At 41.1% G+C, this 22,492-nt stretch overlaps 1 protein-coding gene across 1 annotated transcript; it reads left to right on the top strand.

Moving 5' to 3' along the window:
• Positions 1-13,649: 13,649 nt before the first annotated feature.
• LOC124677847 (ethylene-responsive transcription factor ERF113-like) lies at positions 13,650-15,708 on the top strand. The gene is made up of 2 exons (XM_047213797.1): positions 13,650-14,222; positions 14,701-15,708. The coding sequence occupies exons 1-2, from the start codon at positions 14,087-14,089 to the stop codon at positions 15,336-15,338; spliced, it is 774 nt and encodes a 257-aa protein (XP_047069753.1). The 5' UTR covers positions 13,650-14,086; the 3' UTR covers positions 15,339-15,708.
• Positions 15,709-22,492: the final 6,784 nt, after the last annotated feature.

Below are 22,492 nucleotides of genomic sequence, written 5' to 3'. Positions count from 1 at the left end.
GGATGAGGTGCAAAGAGTTGGCAAAGTTTGGTTTGAAAAACTCTTAATAAAGAGGCTCAAAGTCGGTAAGATATTAAAAGTGGCACATATGACCATTATCATATGTGACTAGGTTTTTGATTTTCTCTTGATTTGATTTGGGTTTATTTGGTTCAAAAAGTGTTTAAAAGTGTTTAGTAACCTTCTACAAAAAATGGCACAAGCCAAATTGGCCTAGGTCAAAATCTTGCAAAATGTCCATAAGCACATGTGTGTGTGGAATTGGATTTTTCTTATTTTTCCATTTTGGTTCACTTGATCCAATTGGGCATGTGTGAGGATCTATTTAGGGTTAGATTGAGTTTGATAAGAGTTTCAAACCATTTGGGTAAGGTATAAGGGCATAGGGCAAGATTTGCTATTATGGCTATGTGCCACATATGCCTCCATATCTAATTTTATTTTCTTTTTGTTTCACCAAGGACTTGGTTGGTAAGTGATGGGTTGGTTTTGTTGAGGTATTCCCAACCATCTCATAGAAGTAGATATGGCCTAGTTTATCATTTGCAAAAATAGCCATATGCTTACATAGGCCTTTCTTTTTAAATTGAAACCTTTTTATTTTGTTTTCTTTTGGAGGAAGAAAAAGAAGGGCAAGGTTTAGGGTTTAGGAACAATTCAAAGGAGTTCACATAAGAACTTTGGCAATAACACAATTATCAAACAAGAGCACTATGCATAGCACCTTATTTAATAAAAAAAATTTGTTGGTTCTCATTTTTGGAAAAGGGAAATTCATTTTCTCTTTGTTTAAAAATTTGGGGTGTTACAAACCCTTCCCCCTTAAACAAATCTCGTCCCGAGATTTTAAGAAAAGTTAGGTTCCTAAAAGAGATTGGGCAATTTGATTTAACAGGAAAACATACTTGGCATAGCCTACGGTGCTTCCTGTGCTCCTGCTGCATTCATGTGGTAGAGGCGACCGTTGTGGTTGTTCTGGTTCCTTCTGGCTGCAAAGCGGCGCTGTTGCTGGGCAGGTGCAGCAGGGTTGGTGGCAGTCTTGGCTATCCTTTTGGGGCACTCATTGGAGTAGTGTCCCACCACTCCACACTCGTAACAAGTTATGGTCGATTTGTCCTTGGGGGCGACGGGGATGGCGTTGCTTCTTGTCCTCGGACCATTGTTGGTGTTGTTGTTGTTCCCATTGTTGTTGTTGCTGTTGGGGTTGTTGTTGTTGTGATTGTTGTTGTTGTTGCCTCCGGGCTTCGGGGGTCCTCCATTATTGTTGGAGTAGTTTGGGCGGTAGGTCTGAGCAGTTGGCTTGTGGAATCTTGGGGCAAATCCTCCCGATGAGTTGTTGCGGTACTTCTGGGCATTGCTGGACCCATTCTGGTTGATCATCCGGCGCTTGCGGTTCTCGTTGGCTTGATGCAGCTTCCCTTCCATCTAGATGGCTGAGTCCACCAGGGCTTCCAAGTCAGCGAACGGAATGTTCACTAACACCGTTTGCATTTCGTCATGCAGTCCATTCAGAAATCTCTCTTTCCTCTTCTCATTGGTGTCGGTTTCGTCCGGGGCGTACCTTGACAGAGTGAGGAATCTATCGCGGTATTCTACCACGGACATCCTACCTTGCTTGAGTTCTCGGAACTCGTCTCTCATCTTCTTAATCAGTCCTTGGGGCACATGGTATTTGCTAAACTTGGTCTTGAAGTCCTCCCAGGTCATCATCTGTCCCGCATTCATTGCGCGGGCGCTAGTCCACCAGGCTCTTGCAGGTCCTGACAGGTAGTGGGTGGCGAACAGTACTTTTTCTGCGGCTTCTACTCCCGCAACTTCCAGGTTGTTCTCCATGGTCTGGAGCCAGTCATCTGCGTCAAGTGGCTCTTCGGTCTTGCTAAACATGGGTGGGTTGGTGTTCTGAAAGTTCTTCAGCTTTGACCCTGGGTGGTCGTGGTTTCCATGTCCTTGATTGTTCTGAGCTATCTGTTGTACTGCAGCAATGTTGGCTTGTCTCTCAGCTCTCTCGGCTTCTCTGTCTGCCATCATCATCTGCAGCATCTGCATCATTGCATCTTGACTAGTGCTGCGGGTTGGTGGGGCCATCTGAACATTGAGGTAGATGATAAGATAAGAGGGAAATTTCTATGGTTGTTTTGGTTTAAAGTTCGAAAAGTTCAAAAATATTGAAAACTTGAGTAGTGTTGAGGGGGTAAAACCCAACAACACTTTTTCATTCATACCAAGCATCACATATTACAAACTAACACACCGTTGGTTTTAAGAACCATTCATTCGCTCTACGATACAAGGGGATCCCAATACAAACTCACACCTACGCGAGTGCTCTAGTGCTACTACTCTTCATGGTGGGTTCTTTGTCTTCATGGGTAATGTGCTTGGCGGGCGTTGTCCAACTCCTTGCGGGTCTTGTACAACATGAAATCCAGATGTGTCACATAGTGGTTCATCTTCGGGTGCGGTGGCATGGTTATTGGTCTGCCCATGAGGTCATGTCTTGGGTAGTAGATGAAGCGAGTGTTCTTGATCTTGTTTTCATTCTGTCCACACAGACGAGCAATGGCTTCCTGCATAGCTCTGACTAGTCCTTCCTTCCAAGTGTTTCCCGTTACAGAAAACCAAATGGTTTGCCATATTCACTACAAGAGAATTGGCATGTAGAGACATTATTTTGGTCTAGTAGGGACACTTAAATTGCTCTTACGTAGTTATAGAGGCACTTTACATATTGTCTCAAAAGTGTCACTACGGGCAGTGTCTCTACGTGCTAAGGACAATAGTAATAATGTCTTTACATTTTAGAAGACATAAAATAGGCATTATATTGTGTCTCTAGTGTAAATAAATGTGAAGAAACCATGTGAAAAGCAATACTCGATCTCATGACCTTAATAAGTAAGACTTAATCCATTAACCATCTCACCCTTTCACAAGTATATGTTGATACTTGGAAAAAATTCTAATTAGTATTGCCCATCATGGCCCAAACATAGAATAAATGTCTCTAGAGAACAAGCAAAATGCCTCAAACATTGCCTCTAGAGGAAAAGTAAAGACATACAATCAAGTGTCTCATGGATTGCCTCTTGATAACTTATCTGTGACACTTGGAGTGTCTCATAAGTTGTCTACAGAATAAAAATTTCAATACCTTACAGAAATGTCTCAACTAATGTCTCTACATTTGAGACTATTTATGAAGTGTCTCAAAAAATGCCACTACAATATGCAAAGTGTCTTAATGTGATTTTTAATGAGGCAAAGTAGGAAGTGTCTCTAGTAAAATGTCTCTATGGATGGTTTTTCTTGTAGTGATTGGGGCTCCAAGTTTTCCTCTCAGATCTGCAGTAACTTCCCACCGAGGTTGTCCTCCTGACTGATTATTGAGTGGTATTCCGAAGAACTCGGGATACAGGCGTCCTAGATACTCAACTAGTTGCTTCAAATCCTTCTCGAACATTAGGTTTCCTCCGTGACCAAGCGGATAGGACTCACATTTGTACTCCATCTGTGAGAAATTAGGATGAGTAAGTTAGAGAAGTGTCAAGTGTGCAAAATTTTATGTAGGATTACAAGGAAAGTAGAGCATGGATTTCTCATTTTGAAAAGATCTCAAGGATAAGAGGGGGAATAAGTTTTCATAAATATTCACTTCATTGGTTTTGAAATTAAGTTTTTCAGACGTCCAGTTTAACTAGGGTCTCCTAAGGTCAAACAATGGCTCTGATACCAACTTGTCAACACCCGGATTTTTAAGTCCAGATGCCTGTCATGCCATACCTCGCAATCCCAGGAAGATTGTTGTTGCGAGACATAACAGTCGATATCATAAATCATCATTCATTACAACCCATAGTCATCTTACAAATTCAGATCACATGATCCATATTACACAAATAGTTGATCTAATGATCAACGAACAAATTACATAGCGGAAGCGTAATAGAAGGGGACTCTCTAGTCCACAAGCCAACGGTTGACGTCAGGAGTAGTCCTAGTTGGCATAGACGTCTTGTTGTCCTTCATCTTGGTACTGCTGCTCTCCTTCATAGTCTGGCCATTTGAATAGCCAGGGACACAGCCATGAGTACTTTAAAGTACTCGCAAACTAACACTAAAGTAGTATTATTACTTCTAGTAGTGGGGTGCTAAGCTCTAATTTTCTTTGCATAAAGCCAATTTTAGTTCACAAGCATTTGATAAAAGACTCTTCATATGCTAACTAACTTAAGTGGGAACTTTAGTGTCATTCCCACAACTCAGTTGTGATTCAAGTCAAGTCACCATTAAATTCATCAGCCATTTTCAAGAAAATCTGACAACGGTAACAGTATGGCCTTTCCAACCGTCCGTAACCGTGGACACGGCTATTCGAATAGATTTACACTCTGCAGAGGTTCCACACTTGTGCCACAACATTTGATTACATCCGTCAGGGATAACCCTGAATCATCGTAACTCAGTACGCGGATCATCAACCATAACCTTTCACTTACATACCCTAGTATAGGTACCTCTCCCCATGAGCTTGACCTCCCAGTGAAGACAAACCATCAGCCTGGGAACTGCACAGGGCTTAGGCCGTACATTCACATCATTTCACATCATATCACTTTTACCGGAGGCAGCCTCGGCATAACCCCTATGATGCTTGTTCAGAGGGAACCCATACTAAGATGCATAAACTTCCAGTTAAGCCCTACCCATAATCAGTTATTGTGGGGGTACTCAAAAATTGGAAAGGTATCGCATTCAAACCACCATCAGTTTTATCAAAGTTCACCAAATCATTCAGAAGTCACATTCATCTACAAAATCTTTCAATAGAATGACTTCATCATTCCAAGGTTTTCAAAGTCATTTCACTTCACAAGTTCCCATCTAGAGTAGTCAATTTTATTTGTTAGCACTAGCAACTAATTATGAGGGGTGCTACTTAACTCAAAAGCTCCTTAGGCTAAGTTTGATACTCTTGCTCTACTCTATACTTAGACCAAAGTTAACTATAAAAGTAAGCTTTAAATAAACAAAGTAAAAACTTGCAATGTAAAAACTTGGGATAGAATCCTTGAGCATAAGGTAAAGTGGAATGGTGCCTTGCTCAAGAGAGCTTTGCACTTGCAAGAATATTAGCTTGCCTTGGTTGGTGTACTGGTCAAAGTGGTCTTCCTCTTCCTGGTGGTAGACCTCCTCCTCCTGGTACTCTTCTGTGCTAGCGTCTAAAAACGGATACGAGGTAACAAGCACCAAACAAGTTTAAGAACTATTCTAAGCACACACAAGGTTCACACAAACTAATCTATCACTCCATACCTACTAAAATGTTGGTTGACTTTGTTTTCTTCTTAAGAGAAAAATAATTTCCTCTAATTACCAAACTTGACTTAGGGTTTCTATTTAAGTCTTGGAGGAAATAATTTCCTCTCATTGAATCTTGTTAAGATTTAATCTCCTCCAACTATCATACATGAATCCATGTTGACCAAAGTCAACTATTCATCATCATGATTTGGGAAAATAATTTAAATGAGGTAGAATACCTCATACCATTTCACAATACCACTTCTGATTTAACATCACCAAGTAATTCCATGTGAGAGTAAATAGACCAGGATCACAACCTCATATGAAGTCACTTGGGACAAGATTTAAATGAGGCAAACCCTCATAAGATTTAAATAATAGTTTTGGACAATATCATTTGACTAGAATAGCCATATAGTCCTTTATTTCAACTAGGTCATGATCACACAAAGTAACCATGCCATATTTTTACAGAAACAATTAGTGTAAGTGAAATGTGATTTATGGGAGTAGGAAAAAACTCAAAACCATTTTTGGTTGATTTTAATTATTGTTTGAAGTTGAAAAAGTCCCTGCCTTGTTATTTTCATTGTTCAAAATTTACAACAGATATGGATTTGAATCCAATGTGGTTGGATAGAGCTTTTCATAAGCTTTCCAACAATATAAAGTTGGTAAATTTTGGTTTGGTAGATTTTGTTTTATTTAAATTTAAAGAGGACACCAGTATGCATTTTTATTGAATTGAAATAAATCAAATTCAAACTACTGGGCTCGCGCGGGAAAACTAACGGGCCAGCGAGGGAGAGAGAGAAGTAGGCCGGCCCAGTTTTGATTTTCTCTTGATTTTATTTGGGTTTCTTTGGTTCAAAAAGTGTTTAAAAGTGTTTAGTAACCTTCTACAAAAAATGGCACAAGCCAAATTGGCCTAGGTCAAAGTTTTGCAAAATGTCCATAAGCACATGTGTGTGTGGAATTGGATTTTTCTTATTTTTCCATTTTGGTTCACTTGATCCAATTGGGCATGTGTGAGGATCTATTTAGAGTTAGATTGAGTTGATAAGAGTTTCAAACCATTTGGGTAAGGTATAAGGGCATAGGGCAAGATTTGCTATTATGGCTATGTGCCACATATGCCTCCATATTTTATTTTCTTTTTTTTTCACCAAGGACTTGGTTGGTAAGTGATGGGTTGGTTTTGTTGAGGTATTCCCAACCATCTCATAGAAGTAGATATGGCCTAGTTTATCATTTGCAAAAATAGCCATATGCTTACATAGGCCTTTCTTTTTAAATTGAAACCTTTTTATTTTGTTTTCTTTTCGAGGAAGAAAAAGAAGGGTGAGGTTTAGGGTTTAGGAACAATTCAAAGTAGTTCACATAAGAACTTTGGCAATAACACAATTATCAAACAAGAGCACTATGCGTAGCACCTTATTTAATAAAAGTTTTTGTTGGTTCTCATTTTTAGAAAAAGGGAAATTCATTTTCTCTTTGTTTAAAAATTTGGGGTGTTACAGGGGCGAACCTTAAATATGTTGATCTTGTAGGTCTCGAGGGTCTTCTTTGACTTTATATTGACGTAGCACTCCCGTCCAGCGGTCTGCCCTGGCCACCGTCACCCGACGAGACAGGGACCTGGTTCCCGCGGCGTCGACGGTCTCCTCGGCATAAGACAACTACCCATTGCTCCTTGGTGTGGCTTCTGGTATCTGTTGATCACAGTGCATTTTCCTCAGAGCAGCTAGGGAGAGAGACATACAACCAGCTAACCCACGCGACCCTCCCCAACCCTAAGGGCCATCGGCCTCCCCTCCGCCGGTGCCGCCGGTCTCTGGCCACGGTGGTGGTGCTCCCCACACCCAAAGGTGAAGGATTAACTCTGGCCGGTCACAGATCTTGGACCTTGGGCAGTGGCCATGGTGGAAAGAATCTAGATATTTGGGCCTGAAGGCTTGCCTGCTCCGTCCGGTGGTACCGTTGGCGCTCGTGCGGCGGCGTAAGTTCCCAAGGTCTAGTTCGGTTTTGGCTTTCTTGCCGGTGAGGAATCGATCTGATCTGGTCTTCGCCAGGTCATGGGTCTCCGCCGTGCCTAGAGAGGTTGGCTTGCGATGTGCTATTTTGCCCCCACGTCATGGCGTGCCAACCTATGTGCGAGTCCTGCCAGATTGATGGCGACCTGGTAGTCTTAGCTATATGTGACCATGAATAAAGGTGGTTGTCCTAGGTTTCCAACTCGAGTCAAGATGATGATCTGCTGGATGCGTGTCTCCATCGATTTGGCTGGAGTGTTGTGCTCTGGAAGGCTCCACCGGCGAACTCCATTGGATGATTCATGCCTGGAGATTGTTGGATCGGCCAGAACTCAATCGAGCGTACCCATGTTTTTACTCTTTTTATAGTTTAGTTTCAGAGGGAGTGTGCTAAGCTCCTGATGTTGTTACCATCAAGGGACACACTTTCTCATTCCATCGTGAAGTCAGTTGGCGGAGAAGGTCATTGAAGCCGGGATTTGAGGGCTAGCAATAGTGGTTCCCGTTTTTGTAGCGACGAGGAAATGGCTCGGTGTTTTGTGCCTTAGAGCAGAAACATCGTAAGTGGAGGCGTCAGTATAGGAGAAGTTCAATGTCTTGTCTCTCAGGATGAAAATCCAGTATCTGGTCTTAATAGGTTGTGTCTGGCAATGATGGTGTTGAAGGCATTGTTTTGCGAGCGAGGACTTTCACCAGCGTAAAAACCTAACATCTTTGATCGGACGTCGATGACGCTTGTGCATTGTTTCCTTCTTAAAATCGTCGTTTTCGAAGAAGTTGAGCTTCTTGTGTTGTTTTGGTGGTGATAGTTCTGTTGCGACAAGGCACAAATCATTGTAGCGGGACTTTTCTTTTATTATAACATTTTTATGTTTTTTCGGCTGTGTCCATCCGTAATGCACTATGTCATCACGTTGTTGCATAGGCTAGAAGATATTAATATTTTATTTTTATCGAAAAAAGCATTTTCCTCGCTCCCGGCTAATCGTCCGCCTGCGAAGTTCCCAAAGAAAACAGATGTCTCCTGTGAGTACTATCGATGACTAATTTCTGTTGACGAAGTTTAGCATGCAAATAGGTACTCCCTCTGTCCACAAATAACTGTACTTCTACCTTTTGTACTAAGCTAAACATTTTAAGTTTTGACCAACCGTGAAAAAAAAAAGTAGCAACATATATAATGAGATTTTGGTATAATTTGAAACTACATTTCAAAACGAATCTCGGAATACTAAATTAGTGTCATAAATGTTACTACTTTTCCATATATATTTGGTCAAAGTTTAAAGAGTTTAACTAAACACAAAACCTAGATATACACTTATTTGCAAACGGAGGGAGTACACGAACAGTACAGCCAAAGAACGTGCACAGTGGTGGCACACCTCAACCCCAATCGTGCCGATGAGTGGACAGACGTTAACCATGCATGGACACAAACAGTGGTGAGGTGTGAAGTGTGAAGTGAACGGACCTTTTGTAGATACACTATCGTCGATCGGGCACCACACACTCCCGTAATTGATAGGTTCACCTTTGACCGTCGGACCGAACGAAAACAACTGAGGTGACGACGATCGACCATTCGTACTGCGTACGTCGCCATCGGCCGGTGTCTAGAGTCACGCCGGCTGTGACCGTACCCGTGCTCGTGACGGCCCTTGAACTGCCATAGTACCAGTTTGTATTGCCACTGACATGGGTTTCATTGCTTAGTACGTTCAAATTTGAAGTTTGATCGACAGGTGTATATCCTACATAGCAGGTTAGGTGTGACGAACGGTTTCTTAAATTGTACCATTAAATATAATACGTAGCCCCTTTCTATCAGTTTATTTTTTTTGGAAAAGTTAGCTAGTGTATCAATTCTACTATATGGTAGCGGAGCCAAGAGGCAAGATATCTGCAGTTCAAAACCCTGCCAACATAGTATTGAAAACATAGGAGGGTAATGTGGAAATATATTGTCTTTCCATTAGTTTGGTTCTTTTTTATAAAACTTAGCTAGTGTACCAAATACCAATTCTATAAGTTTATTTTAAAAATTATATTTGCTAACTTTTTTGACAAAAATTCCACCAATTTATTCATAATCTTCAACAATGATACCAAAAAATTTAAAAATAATTAAAATGTCTTTGGACCATCTACCGACAACTACAAGCACTCGTGAGCCAAAGGCACGATGCCGTCCTTGCCCCTCCCTCATTGAAGCCAGGCAAAGCTTGTTCTAGTAGAGCTTATTGTAATAGATATGCGCTAGGTTCTCATGCTAAACCCCCAAAAGAACCAAAGCAAGAGAGCAACAACCATCACCAATGAAGAGAAGCTTATATCAAAAGGAACACTGACAACCAAGTCCAACGAGATCCGCCGGATACAAACCTTCACGTGCCCTATAACGAAGCTAGACGCATCATCGGAACGGAGATTAGAAGGGGAGGACTTTATTACATCTCTAGGGAGGCGCCACCGGCACGTCTTCCTAAGTATGACATAACCCCTAAACTGACCGAGGAGAACAAAGAAAAACGGAGCTCCCGCCGACAAGGACCGAGATTGTTCTTTTCCATTTGGTAACATCGTTTTCAACACGTATAATTTAATTTTCTTTTTAGGGGAATTAATATTTTGTTAATGAAGTTGTTGGTCAAACTTGAGTTTGAACACTTAAACCGGACTAACAAACTAAACTCTAAAAAAAAATGCATTACCATTAGTTTTTCTCTGGTCAAACAGATAGCGATGAAGCCTAGAATCAATGTATAGTGGTTGCTAGGAGGTCATGCTCAAGTTCAACGGTCTGCTTCTAAAACCGACGCAGGCAGGAGTAGACCTTAGTTACGTGCCCCAGCCGGCCGGTCAAAGCTGCTACCTGCCGTCGCGTCGCTACCTCTAGCAACATTACTCCCGTCCCTGCATATTTCGCCGGCCGTCGGTGATCCGATGACTTGCGAGGCGATACGGCGGACCACTGAACTACAGTCATTCAATCGGCCCGCGTGCCTCCCGTTTGACCGCGGGACAACAACGCTTGCTCGCCTCTGCACCACCAGTACCTACGTGCCCAATTTTGACTCTCGATTGCTGTCGAGAGATCGAGTTCCATCCTGCCAAGACGGGTGCCCTCAGTTGCTTTCGAAACTATGCCTCCTAAATGCATGCCAAATTCCGCGATGGACGCACACGCGGGCATAAGCAACACTAATAAGCTGAAAGCATAGTTCAGCTAGGTTCTGTAATTGGATTGGGTCATCGATGAGCTGAGATCGAGTTAATGATCGCACTGTATTCTACCTTGCACGGATGGTTCGGCGACAAGTCGTTGAGTTTACAATGTCAAAGGTTCAGCGCCTTATCAATTTGATGTAGATCTGAATATCTGATCGATGTCCAGTTTTAGTTCATACTACTGGATTGTCTGATTTCTGCAAGGGTGGTCTTGCTAGGCTCTATAGGGTCATCTGGTAAAGACCCCAGTTAAATTGGGAGGCTTGCTAATGTAACATTGGTAGAGTACATCGATCAGTTACATTGGTAGATTACATGTGGGGTCATACTAGTGTATATGATACTGTGAGTAATATCACTTATCTCAGTTACATTGGCAGGAAGTAGGCTAACTATAAAGGGTGATCTTCAGTTATGGAGTAGACGACATTTGGGCAAATGTAAACATAAACCTTGGGCGTCAAACTGAGCTGATTGGAAGACATACTCGAACAAATCAGATCGACAAGTATGGACAGACTTATGTAAGGAAGAAGATGTGACGTGGATGAGCACAAGTCCCATCCTATTCTTAAAGCAGTGTAATCTTGGAGAATTGTTCTTTTCCATTTGTAAACTGCTCCTCGAAGGCTACCCGAAGACACTCCCCCATACAATATCTTGATCCAGTTTAATTTCGAATGTGTTCCTAGTTTGCATAATTGCATTTCATTGAGCACGATCAAGAACTTCATCCACATTATCAAAAGACATCAACTCAATCAAATTAGTGCCAATGCAACACGTCGTTCAAGTATTCACTTGAATACTGCAATGCATGACTCACTTCATTCTCTATTTATCTTACATAAACACTTCCTTGTAAGTTATGTTATTTCTATAAATTGTCGCACTAGTTCTTATATACAAAGTTTTAAAACAGTTACAGGTTCGTACGTTGGAGATAATTGTGTTGAATGCTTTGTTTCAACACTTTATTGTTGAGAAGTTCAGGAAAGCTAAACAATGATTTTATATTATTGCTATTATATGTATGCACTTACTCTAACTTAAAAGGTTGTAAATACATATCATACTTTTATATTTTCCCAAGTATCTATTTTAGTATATGTAGAAGATCATAATTGCCACGAAAATTCCGAGTATATATGTGTATATCAGGACACATTAACCCACCTTGTTTCTTCAAAACTATATATGATTTTTATGGCACGTAAATTGGTCTTACTTGTCGTTCAAAAAGATCGTAAAAATATAGAAATTCGTAATTTTTTTCATTAATGTGACGTACCAAAATTTGACATAAAGTAAGTATTTGTTTTCTTATTTTTTACATCATTCTAACTCATATATTGTGTTGTTATGTTGATTTTTCATTATGGGTCAATATGCATGTAATTATTTTTATTTTATGAATGAGCCAACCAAAAAATACATCATGTGCAAAAAACCGTATTATGCACCTTGGGTGTTAATATCATTTCTATACATAATATATTATATATGCATGATTTTCATAAACATATAGCTATCCTTTCTAAAAACTATCACATTGATTAGTACAGTTGTGTGTTGACATATTTAGCAGACTAAAATAATAAAGTTAAATGAATAATAGAGGAAAAATAGTAAAATGAATACATATCTACAATCAATAAAAATCGAAATATTATAAAAAATAGATTTTTAATAGAAGTTGGTGACACAATTTAAAAAGTTCCAACCTTAGGATTTAGTGACTAATTTAAATTAACTTGATAAATATTACAAAATAAATGAAAAGTAATAAATATAGTAAGGCATGTTCAAAATCACCATGAGTTTTACAAAATACAAAAAGAATAGGAAAATAACACTCAAATTTAATAAAAGAAAAATATTAAGTTCCTCCTATGAAACACTAGTTTTCCTTAGGTCTTTCTCTAAATTTATTATATTCCAAGGAAATTTCATAATTCATTTAGCTACATCATCCAATATGTAGATTCGAGTGCCATATCGATTTTTCCTTGTTACCTAAACTTCAAGGATACTTTTTTTTTTTTGTAGATGTTAACAATGTTCACCAAATTTGCGTTGAGATCTACAAAAAAAACATGCTATCGCAAATGTTGATACAAGAATCCCATAGTTACTACTTCCTCATGATGAAAATAATTACCTGAAATGGATGTAGTTCCAGTGTGTAGAACTGTACATACATGCAAATTTAAGCAACTATTTTGAACCGGAGGGAGTAGCATTTTTCTACATTAAGTTTTTCTTAAATTCATGAGGATGAGACAAAAAAAACTCTGACAAATCAATGAAAATAAGAATGAAAAGTACCTTTTTACGGATAAATGGAAAGGCAGAAATTCTTACATTTTTTTATGGACTCGGCATTTTTCATCTTTATTATGGTAACTTGAGAAGTATTATGAGAAAATGATAAGGACAATCAGAAATACCATTATATTTAAGAAACAAAAATGGTAAAAAAAATTACGTATCATATCATGTGAAATAGGAATTCTAAGAAAATATACAATACTCCCTCCATCCATAAAAGGATGTTAGAGATTTGTCTAAATTCGGATGTATCTATGCATTAAAGTGTGTCTATATACATTTGATTTAGACAAAGTTAAGACATCATTTTCCAGATGTAGGTAGTATTATGGTTTTACTATTTCATGATTTTGTCTCAAATTTTATGAATTTGGTAGATTTTACTGGATATTTATATTTCCAATATTTCTTTTGAATTTCTTAGTTTCTACAATCTTGTTGTCAAAAGAGCCCGTTAGCCTGGCACATGCATGTGTATACCGCTATGCGCCTATGCCATCTAGTAGTACGCTGCATGGTGTCTATTTTACATTATTGAGGGACGAAAATGAACATTGTTTTTGAAAGATATTGATACTAGAAACCAAGAGTTACGTACTAGAACATGTTTATCTATAATTATCACTCTCACAGATAGAAGAAAACACATCCAAAGGTGCAAGAACTGGACTCTACGTCTCTGCCTAGGCAAGATATATACTCCTCTTTTCTTCTTTAGTTCTCGCAGCTAGATGTCATAAAGGCGTTCGGCACTTGAGCTCATCCCCTCCATCTCTCTCTCTCCCTCGGCGTTCTTATCAGTACGTTGTCCTCCCGTGGGCACCAAAGTCCAGTCCAGCGCCACAGCTATAGCTCGATCTCGATCCCCGACGCCAAGAAAGAAAAGAAAGCGCCGGCGGTGGAGAGACCGATCGACTAAGGTGGATCCTCGGAGGCATGGGAAGAGGCCCCTACCCGCCGACGAGGAGGAGGAACAGCTGCCACCGCCGCCGTCAGCAGCAAAGCACGAGCAAGAGGAGGAGGATGAGCAGTATCACCATCTCCTCGCGCACGCGCAGCAGCAGCAGCAGCATGGAGCTACAAGCGGCGGCGGAAGCTCCGGCACAGGTGTGTCCGATCCATCCCCTTCCCCGGAGGCGTACGCGCAGTACTACTACTCGGCGCGCGCCGACCAGGACGCCACCGCCATGGTCTCCGCTCTGTCCCACGTCATCCGCGCCTCTCCCGAGCAGCATCAAGCGTACTACCCCGCCGGATCCGTCGCTGTCTCCGTGGAGCAGCAGCAGCACGCCGCGGCGGCCACCGCCGCCGCTGAGGAGCAAGGTAACTAATGAATAGCTAGCATCGGTCGATGGTTCCAAACATAGAGTTGTTTTGTCCGTGGGCACGTAGGATGGCGAGAGCATGGCACGCGCGGCTTCCGCTCAGTTGTAACCGTTTGGAAGCTTCACATCAGCCAAACACATCCAGCTAAACTGGGCCTGTAAATCGTAACAGTTGGTTTTCCTTGTTTCTTTCACCCCAATTCGTGGCTTAATAGGTGGTAAAACTGGATTGACAAAATCTCGACAAAAATACAGTAGTTTTGCCTGTTTCATGCACGAAGATACGCTACCAACTATGTTCTTGATTCAACTCCTTAACTTATTCAATCGTGCCAGAAATATTTTATGCGGATACGTACGTGTATAAGCGTATTACGTTAGCTCTGACGAAATGTATCTGCAATATATAAAATTATTAAGGGCCAAGTTCGTTGTCAGATGCTGGTAAACTAATTACATTTGTGCACATGTGGCAGGGAGGAAGCGGCACTACAGAGGGGTGAGACAGCGGCCGTGGGGGAAGTGGGCAGCCGAGATCCGGGACCCCAAGAAGGCGGCGCGGGTGTGGCTCGGCACCTTCGACACGGCGGAGGATGCCGCCATCGCCTATGACGAGGCCGCGCTGCGCTTCAAGGGCACCAAGGCCAAGCTCAACTTCCCCGAGCGCGTCCAAGGACGCACCGATCACGGCTTCGTCGTCACGCGCGGCATCCCGGACAGATCAATGCAGCAGCAGCAACTCAACTACGCCGCCGCCGTAGGGACACCGGCAATGCGGCCACCGCTTCATCACCAGCAGCAGCAAACCGTCGTACCGTACCCTGACCTCATGCGGTACGCGCAGCTGCTGCAGAGCGCCGGTGCCGGTGCCGGTGCCGGCGCTGGGGGCGGCGTCCACTTGCCGTTCGGCGCCATGTCCCCCTCGTCGTCTTCCCACATAATCGACTTCTCGACGCAGCAGCTCATACGGGCGGGTCCGCCATCGCCCGCGGTGGTGGCAATGTCGGGCTCGGGCACTGCAGCGCCGTCGACGTCATCGTCCACCACCACGGCCTCGTCGCCTAGTGCTGCATGGCCGTACAGCGAGGAGAACAAAAATAATAAGGACTCGTGAGAACAATGGGAGTGATTCGATTGATGCATACAAAGTTGGCCTACAATGCGACGATCGATCGCGAAAATGTCTTAGCATTTACATGAGGAAATGAGGAATGCGCAGGCACGCGTCATGCAATATGGGGGGTAAGTGTTGGTCATTTCATTTTACTGGTGAACATTTATTTCTTCTTCCGAGCCTCTGATTTGTTTCTCTAGGCCTCTTGTTTCGTTTATTTTTTATTTTCACGGAAGATTTCTTACGTATAGCTAGGTAGCTAGCTAGTACTACCTTGGTTCTCTCTAGCTAGGTCTTCTTTTTACCAAGTGTACTGAACTGATTGTGAAATTAAATTATCCAAAGCAATAAGAGAGTAATCTGCTCCTTATTTACAAGTTTTACTATGGTTGGAACATTAGGAACCGTCCATGCAAGCCAATCTTTCTTTTGTTAGACAGCTGGTGACATTTGTTTCTTCAATATAATGGATTAGTAGTTCCGTCTTCTTTTTGAAAGGACTAGCACTTCCTTTTGATGCCTTAATAATTTGGATTCATGGAAATATGTCCAGTTAGTAATATATTTGAGTTGTACGAAAGAAACCGCTCATCAATAAGATGAATGTCAGATAGATGAATTTATGGACGTTGTTTTCGCTCATGGTATCAATCAAAATTAATATAAACCACGAAAAATAATACCTTCTTCAATTCTCTTACAGTTAATAGAAGATTTTGACTTTTTGAGCAAATTATTCTTTGATGTCTTGTTGCATTGAGCATTTGTTCTACTGTACCATTTTTCAGCTATATTCCCTAGGTCCTTGTCAATTCTCTAATTATATCAACCATATGCATGTGTCATAGCTTTGTTGCATTCCTTTAATGTATGTGTAGCATTTTTCAAACTCCAAGCATATGCTTGTACTCTCTCATAAGTAATAAACTGGGAGAACCATAACAAGAATATAATCTAGAGCGGTAAGGTATTTTACTTTTTGTACAATGATCTATCGCCCACGAGTACTAGTACTAATTATTAACCAAGTTTGCTGAAGTCATCGTTTTCTTTAATCGTCAGATGCTACTAGCACTACCATGGATCCATGATGTTGATAATTAATGACATGAACATGCGTCTGACACGTAGATAACTTCAGCTTCTACGTAGTCTGTTAAATAGAGTATTTGAGTTTGTGATTTGATACCCATCTGTCGAGATTTATTCGACCAACTTGTTGCCCGACATAACGTGATGATACGAACCAACGTATGGAGGAACCTAGCATATCATTCCCATGCCGTGCTTCTAGAAGAATATGGTATATATGAATACCGGTTAAATGTCAAACCATGTACAACTGTAAAACAGTGGGATAGTTTCGCACTGCATATTGTTTTTCTGTTGGCGTGTCAACACAACCTCCTAACACGCCTAATAACCAGCAACTACAATTAAGCTACTGTTTTCAGCTAATTGTCGCAAATCCACTTTTGAACATGCTAGCATATGCTCCTGCTACACAGGAAAAACATTTTCAAATATTAGAAAAATATAAACAAAAAATTGACGCGTATATATCAATATTATATATGTGCACGCTAAGTTTCGCGGAAAACTAACAATTTTGGTGTCTTCTAAAAAAATAGAGAAGTGTCTCGTGAAAAGCTCTTTTTAAGCACCAATTTTTATCTTTTTCGTAGAAGACACACAAAATATCAATTTTCCACCAAACGACTTTCTAAGCACATATAATGTCGAGATGTACACGTCCGTTTTTTGTTCGGAATTATTTAAACATTTTCAACTGCGTTTAAAAAAACATTTTAGAAACTGGAAGCATATGCTCCCAAGAGCCAAAACGCCTTGCCCGCTAATTGTGTCCTTTTCCAACATCAGCGGTAGGAGTAACCAATTCGATCATCATCCATTTTATCTATTGTGGTTATGGATAGCATGTTCTGGTATTCATCTTTCCCTTTGCTTTCTGATGGGTGCAAGTATCAAAATTTGACACGCACATTTCACTTTGGGTTCGGCCGTGCTACTACATGCCACCTGGCAGCTTGCGGCACATCAAATGAGCCAGCTTTTGGGGTTAGGCATGAGTCATTCATGTACCTACGATTAGATCGAATTCAACTCATCATTTATTCAGAGGCAAACAAAAAGATATCTAGGAACCGAAGCCTTTTAGACGCACTAGAGTACTCCTATGTTGCCATGATCTTCCACGTATTCAGTCTACTTGCCGAATGACACACCTAACTTTGTATGATCATGTCTTGTTTCGAGGGGAGAAGGCAAGATAGACTATAATATATAAAAATGTAGCTTCTTGGTCACTGTATGTCATGTCGATTGCCACACAAGCTAGTTAAGGCATCGGCCTAACATATGCCTAACTCGTTTATGCTTACATTTATAAGTCATTTGTTTGAATTCCGAAAGCAGGTGTAAATTTGATACAACTCAAAACAACAATTTATGTGTTCATGTCCAATTCAATATGCATCGTTAAAAACAAAGCTAGGCTGTGATGAAGCAACAAATGTTTGATTTAAGAGAACACGTGTGTTTGAGTCGACTAGGAATAACTTCGCAATAAATTCACAAATTTGTTCATACAAATGTAAATAAAATGATCACCACGTTATAAAAATTCACCTAGTGAAAATAATAATATAAGTACCTTGAACGATGATTTGTTGGAGGTGTTCATTCTCACCATCAGTAAGGTTTCATCTCTAGGTGACAAGCGGTTGACCATTGTTGAGATAGATGACAGTTATCCTCCGGATGACTCCTTAAAAAAAACGCACAAACTGACCATCTCTGGTGAGATGGTTTCGAGCAATGAGTTTACGGCACCCTTCACCTCCCAAGTGAGTTCTAGTTGACCCTTTTTGCACTTATACCTCGTATGTCCGTCCGCAAGTTTAGAATTACACACTATCTCCTGCGAGGTTATTGAATTGCGTGCTTGTGTTCCATGGGACAATCCGTGCACCAAATACACACATGAAATTAATATATTATTGCTAACTCATGCAATGCAAATTATGGAAGCTAGGTATATTATTTGTGTAAGCAGTAAATTTTAGTACCACTGAATTCTTGAAATAACCCGGTACGAGATGAACACTGAATAGTGAGCCTCTTGAGAAGAATCTTTCTTTACGGTGAGTCATGCAAACTTGGCACGGTGACATATCATATACAAATAATCAAAGGTTATTATTTAAAATACACTACATTTTCTGCAGCAATTAATCTAACTATTCTTAATTAACTAACAATTAGCAAATTCATTGATTTAATGTAAAATTCTAGCTCTGGCTTAAGATATGCCGTATATGCAGATTTGCAGCACATATGGATGAAATATATATATTAGGCTGGCAAGTAGTGTAATACTATTTGGTATATTTTTCCCTTTTTTCTTTTTTGAAGAAGAAGCACCATATATGTGCGTACAAAACAATCTTGTCCCCGTCATTTTTACGGAATATGCACGTGCACTGAACATTAAGAGGAATCCGGTTCTCTGCTTTATACCGGAAAGATGCAGTACCCAGGAACTTAATGTGCCGTCGTTTTCGAAAACATGCCTAAAATCTCCCACATGTTTACAACACACAAATCTCCGGGCAATAAGTTGCACCATTCGACAACCTTGCTACGCACCATATATGTCTACTCATTGGCGGATCCAAGGCAAGCTACCAGGGTGCACTGGACACCCCCTAGATATTTTTTCTTTGTAAAACTGCATTTTCCCACCATATATGCACCCCCTAAAATTATTTTATATCTGTTGTGGCACTCCCTGTGCCCCCTGGTTCTGGATGCTGTAACTCCGCCAGTATATCTACTCTACTGTGTCACATAAGCTAATTGATCCTCCGTTAGAGATTATAAGACCTATGAACCTTTTATAATTGTTAGACATTATAAGATCTCTCGTGCCTATATATATAAAAGAAGAAATAGACTTTTTTTATCTTGCCAAATTTGGCCCTCAAGCTAGTCGGGTGTCGACCTGCTAGCTGCTAGGCCGGGTACAGCATGCAGCAGCCTCCGGTTTCCCGCTGCCTCGAAAAATAAGTAGGAAACGGCCTGTGACACCGCATAGTTTTCCGGACCGAGGCCATATTTGGCAAGTGTGTGGTACCTGGGATGGGAAGCAAGGCCCCGGGAGCGGATTTCCAATCCGACCCATGTGAGATGGTTTTGTCATTTTCGGGGTGCCAAAACGGGTTTTTTTTTGAAGCAGCTACATGGGGCGCATTTTAGTATTGCGCGAGACCTCCGCGTAGTGGTAGGACACCACCTTCGCACCACATATCACATGCCATATGTGCGCACTAGCTATCTGGGAATCCATGCGGCTTCCTGCGGTGTCCCGCCGAATCCGCTGGAAACTGACCGGATTTGAACTAGGGGTACACTTTTCGTCGCTCAATAAATTCCGGGAAAAATGTTTTTAGGTCTATAGCATATCACTTTATATGCTATTTTTTTCCGTTTAGCGTGTTGGCGAACAGTGCACCAGCGTGCTCGGTACGGCCATTTCGCATCTCCCGAGGGGCCGTTTTGGCCAGATGGCAAACTGGACGTCATATTTGGATTCCTCTAATTTTTAGGTTCAAATGATGATATGGTTGTTATATTTAGATTCCTCTCATTTTTCTGATCGATTTAGACATATTATTTGTGGAATTTCGATTTTTCGTTTTAAAGATATTAATTATTCCATATTAAATAAAAAACCAAAAAATAAAATCATTTTATTGTTATTTGAATTTAATATTATTAATCATTGTTACTTATATATTCATTATTGTTTACTTAAGTAATTGTTTGGAATTAAAAAATAAAGAGTTGTGACATCACGGTCCAAGGGTTAATAGGGTTGATAGGCTATTATTATTATCAGTAAGGTGTCAATTTTTTAAGGGAACCTCATCCGAATGGAACCAAGAAGTTAAGCGCGTTGAGGTTGGAGTAGTGTGAGGATTGGTGACCGACTAGGAAGTTTAACCATGATTATAATTTGACCTAAGATTAAGTGTACTTAGAGTTAAAAGTGTATGGTGAAAGATAAACAAGTAAAAAAACAGAAAAAATGGTGTAAAAAAAAATTAAAATTTTAAAAATTTTAAAACTCTAGTCGGCATATAGAAAAAAATATTTTTTTCCGAATTTTTTTTAATTTTTTTTGGAAAAAAGAAAATTCAAATTTTTAAAATTTGTATGCCGACGGTTTTGCCGTCGGCGTAGCGTGCTACGCCGAGGGCCAGGCTACACCGACGGCAATATTGTCTGTGCCGAGAGACCTAAACGCCGACGCCATACGCCGGGGGCTGCCATCGGCGTAGCCTACGCCGAGGGCCAGGCGTGGCTACGCCGAGGGCAGCTGGCCGTCGGCGTATGCATCCATTCCTGTAGTGAGGAGAGGAAGATGAATAACGTGTGCGCGCGCGTCAGCCGGTGTTGGATGTGTCTAGGCAACCCTAAACTAGGGAGAGGGGAAAGGCCAGCACGCCTGCACGTGCACGTCTACGTAGTACTCGTACGTACGCACGCGGCGCGGCAAGTGGAAGTGGTACAGGTTCTATACGAACCGAGGCGATCGAGCTTATCTGTAGGTGGACCTACGGGCCCATGGCAGGGCCAGAAGCGCGCGCGTGGACGCACGCCTGCGCTGTCTCGAATATCTGTCTCCTCCACGTTTTTTTTTTTTCGAAATGAATCTGTCTCCTCCACGTGGGCCACCGTCTAGTCTAGTCGTCTCCTACCCTCTCCTATCTATCTAGACGTACATCGGACCATGCATGCATGTTCTTGAGGTAGTGAGGTCCTTGAGCTCCGTGACCTAAATCTAGCATAAACAGATAGGGAGGGCCGGGGATACTCTCTCGTGGAGATTCACGGACGGGCCAAGGAAGGATACGTCGATTTCACGCCCATGATACGTGAGATACAGCGATCGCGATGGGTGGATTGGAATTGGATGCACCTCCTCCATTTTCGTACGTACGTTTATTGTGGCTATTATGGGTGCTCCGTGCTAGAGCGGAGAGATCGGTCTGGCGTGCACTCCGTCGATGGCTACGTTGAACAGATGAGAGATCAAGAATGGCCGGCCGGCCAATAAGTTCAACCGTACGTAGCGGCCGCAAAACTCCGTCTCCGTGCACTATTAGATCAAGAATGTGCTGCTAGCGAAAACGTGCAACATGTGTGCGGATCCACTATGTTTAATGCACTAGCTAACTCAACTAAAAATTCGAACTAATAGAAAAGAGATATAGCAATATATTTACATTTCACCATTTTTCTCATATCTAGTCTACTGTATTGCTTAGCTTGGGTTTGTTGTAGGTCAATTTTTTGTTAATATTGTTTGAGCAGGGTCTTAAATTTGAGACTTCTTGATTCTGATAGCATATGCTTCATCCGTTCTAAAATAGGTGTGTACAGATACATCCATATGTATTTAAGATTACGACACTTATTTGAGAATGGAGGTACTCCCTCCGTTCGGGATTATAAGACAAAGGGGTCAATTCGTCGTGAGCAAGAAAATCCATAACTTTTCCTCATTAATTACTGCATGCGCCAACGATTTCACATGTATTAGTGTATATGGAGAAAGAAAAGAGCATGCATTGAGCAAGAGAGGACAATAACTCAAAGAAGCCTTATAATCCCAAAAGATTTAGAAAAGCTCGGTGACCTTACAATCCCTAACAAAGAAAATATGAGGATTGATGCACTAGTCAACTAAACCAAAAGTCTGAACTGATGGGAAGATGATAGCTAGGTAATATTATTATATTTTAACACTTGCGAGATCGACGTAGCCAACCGGCACGCAGCCGGTTGCATCATTCCACTTAATATTAGATGTTTATTTCTAAAATAACCCCATGCATTTAAAATTATAAGATATATTTTGGATAATGAAATCTAGATTAGTACGGATATAAACGAGCGGACAATCACATCGAAATGTGTCTAAGATACATATAATTCACAAAAAAAAAGTTAAACCGTCTATCCTGTACTCCATCCGGTCGGAACTGCTACCAGATACTACTCCTACAACGATTATTCAGCAGAAAAATATCTAACGAAACTCGCTAGCTCGGTCACTTCCCCAACAT

The sequence above is a fragment of the Lolium rigidum genome, chromosome 7 (assembly GCF_022539505.1).
Source record: "Lolium rigidum isolate FL_2022 chromosome 7, APGP_CSIRO_Lrig_0.1, whole genome shotgun sequence".
Classification (NCBI taxonomy): domain Eukaryota; kingdom Viridiplantae; phylum Streptophyta; class Magnoliopsida; order Poales; family Poaceae; genus Lolium; species Lolium rigidum.
This window is presented reverse-complemented; position numbering and strand designations above follow the sequence as displayed.

Coding starts and splice junctions, on each gene's coding strand:
- LOC124677847 (XM_047213797.1), top strand. CDS start 14,087: ATGGTCTCCGCTCTGTCCCACGTCATCCGCGCCTCTCCCGAGCAGCAT. Junction 14,223..14,700: donor CGCCGCCGCTGAGGAGCAAG/GTAACTAATGAA, acceptor CACATGTGGCAG/GGAGGAAGCGGCACTACAGA.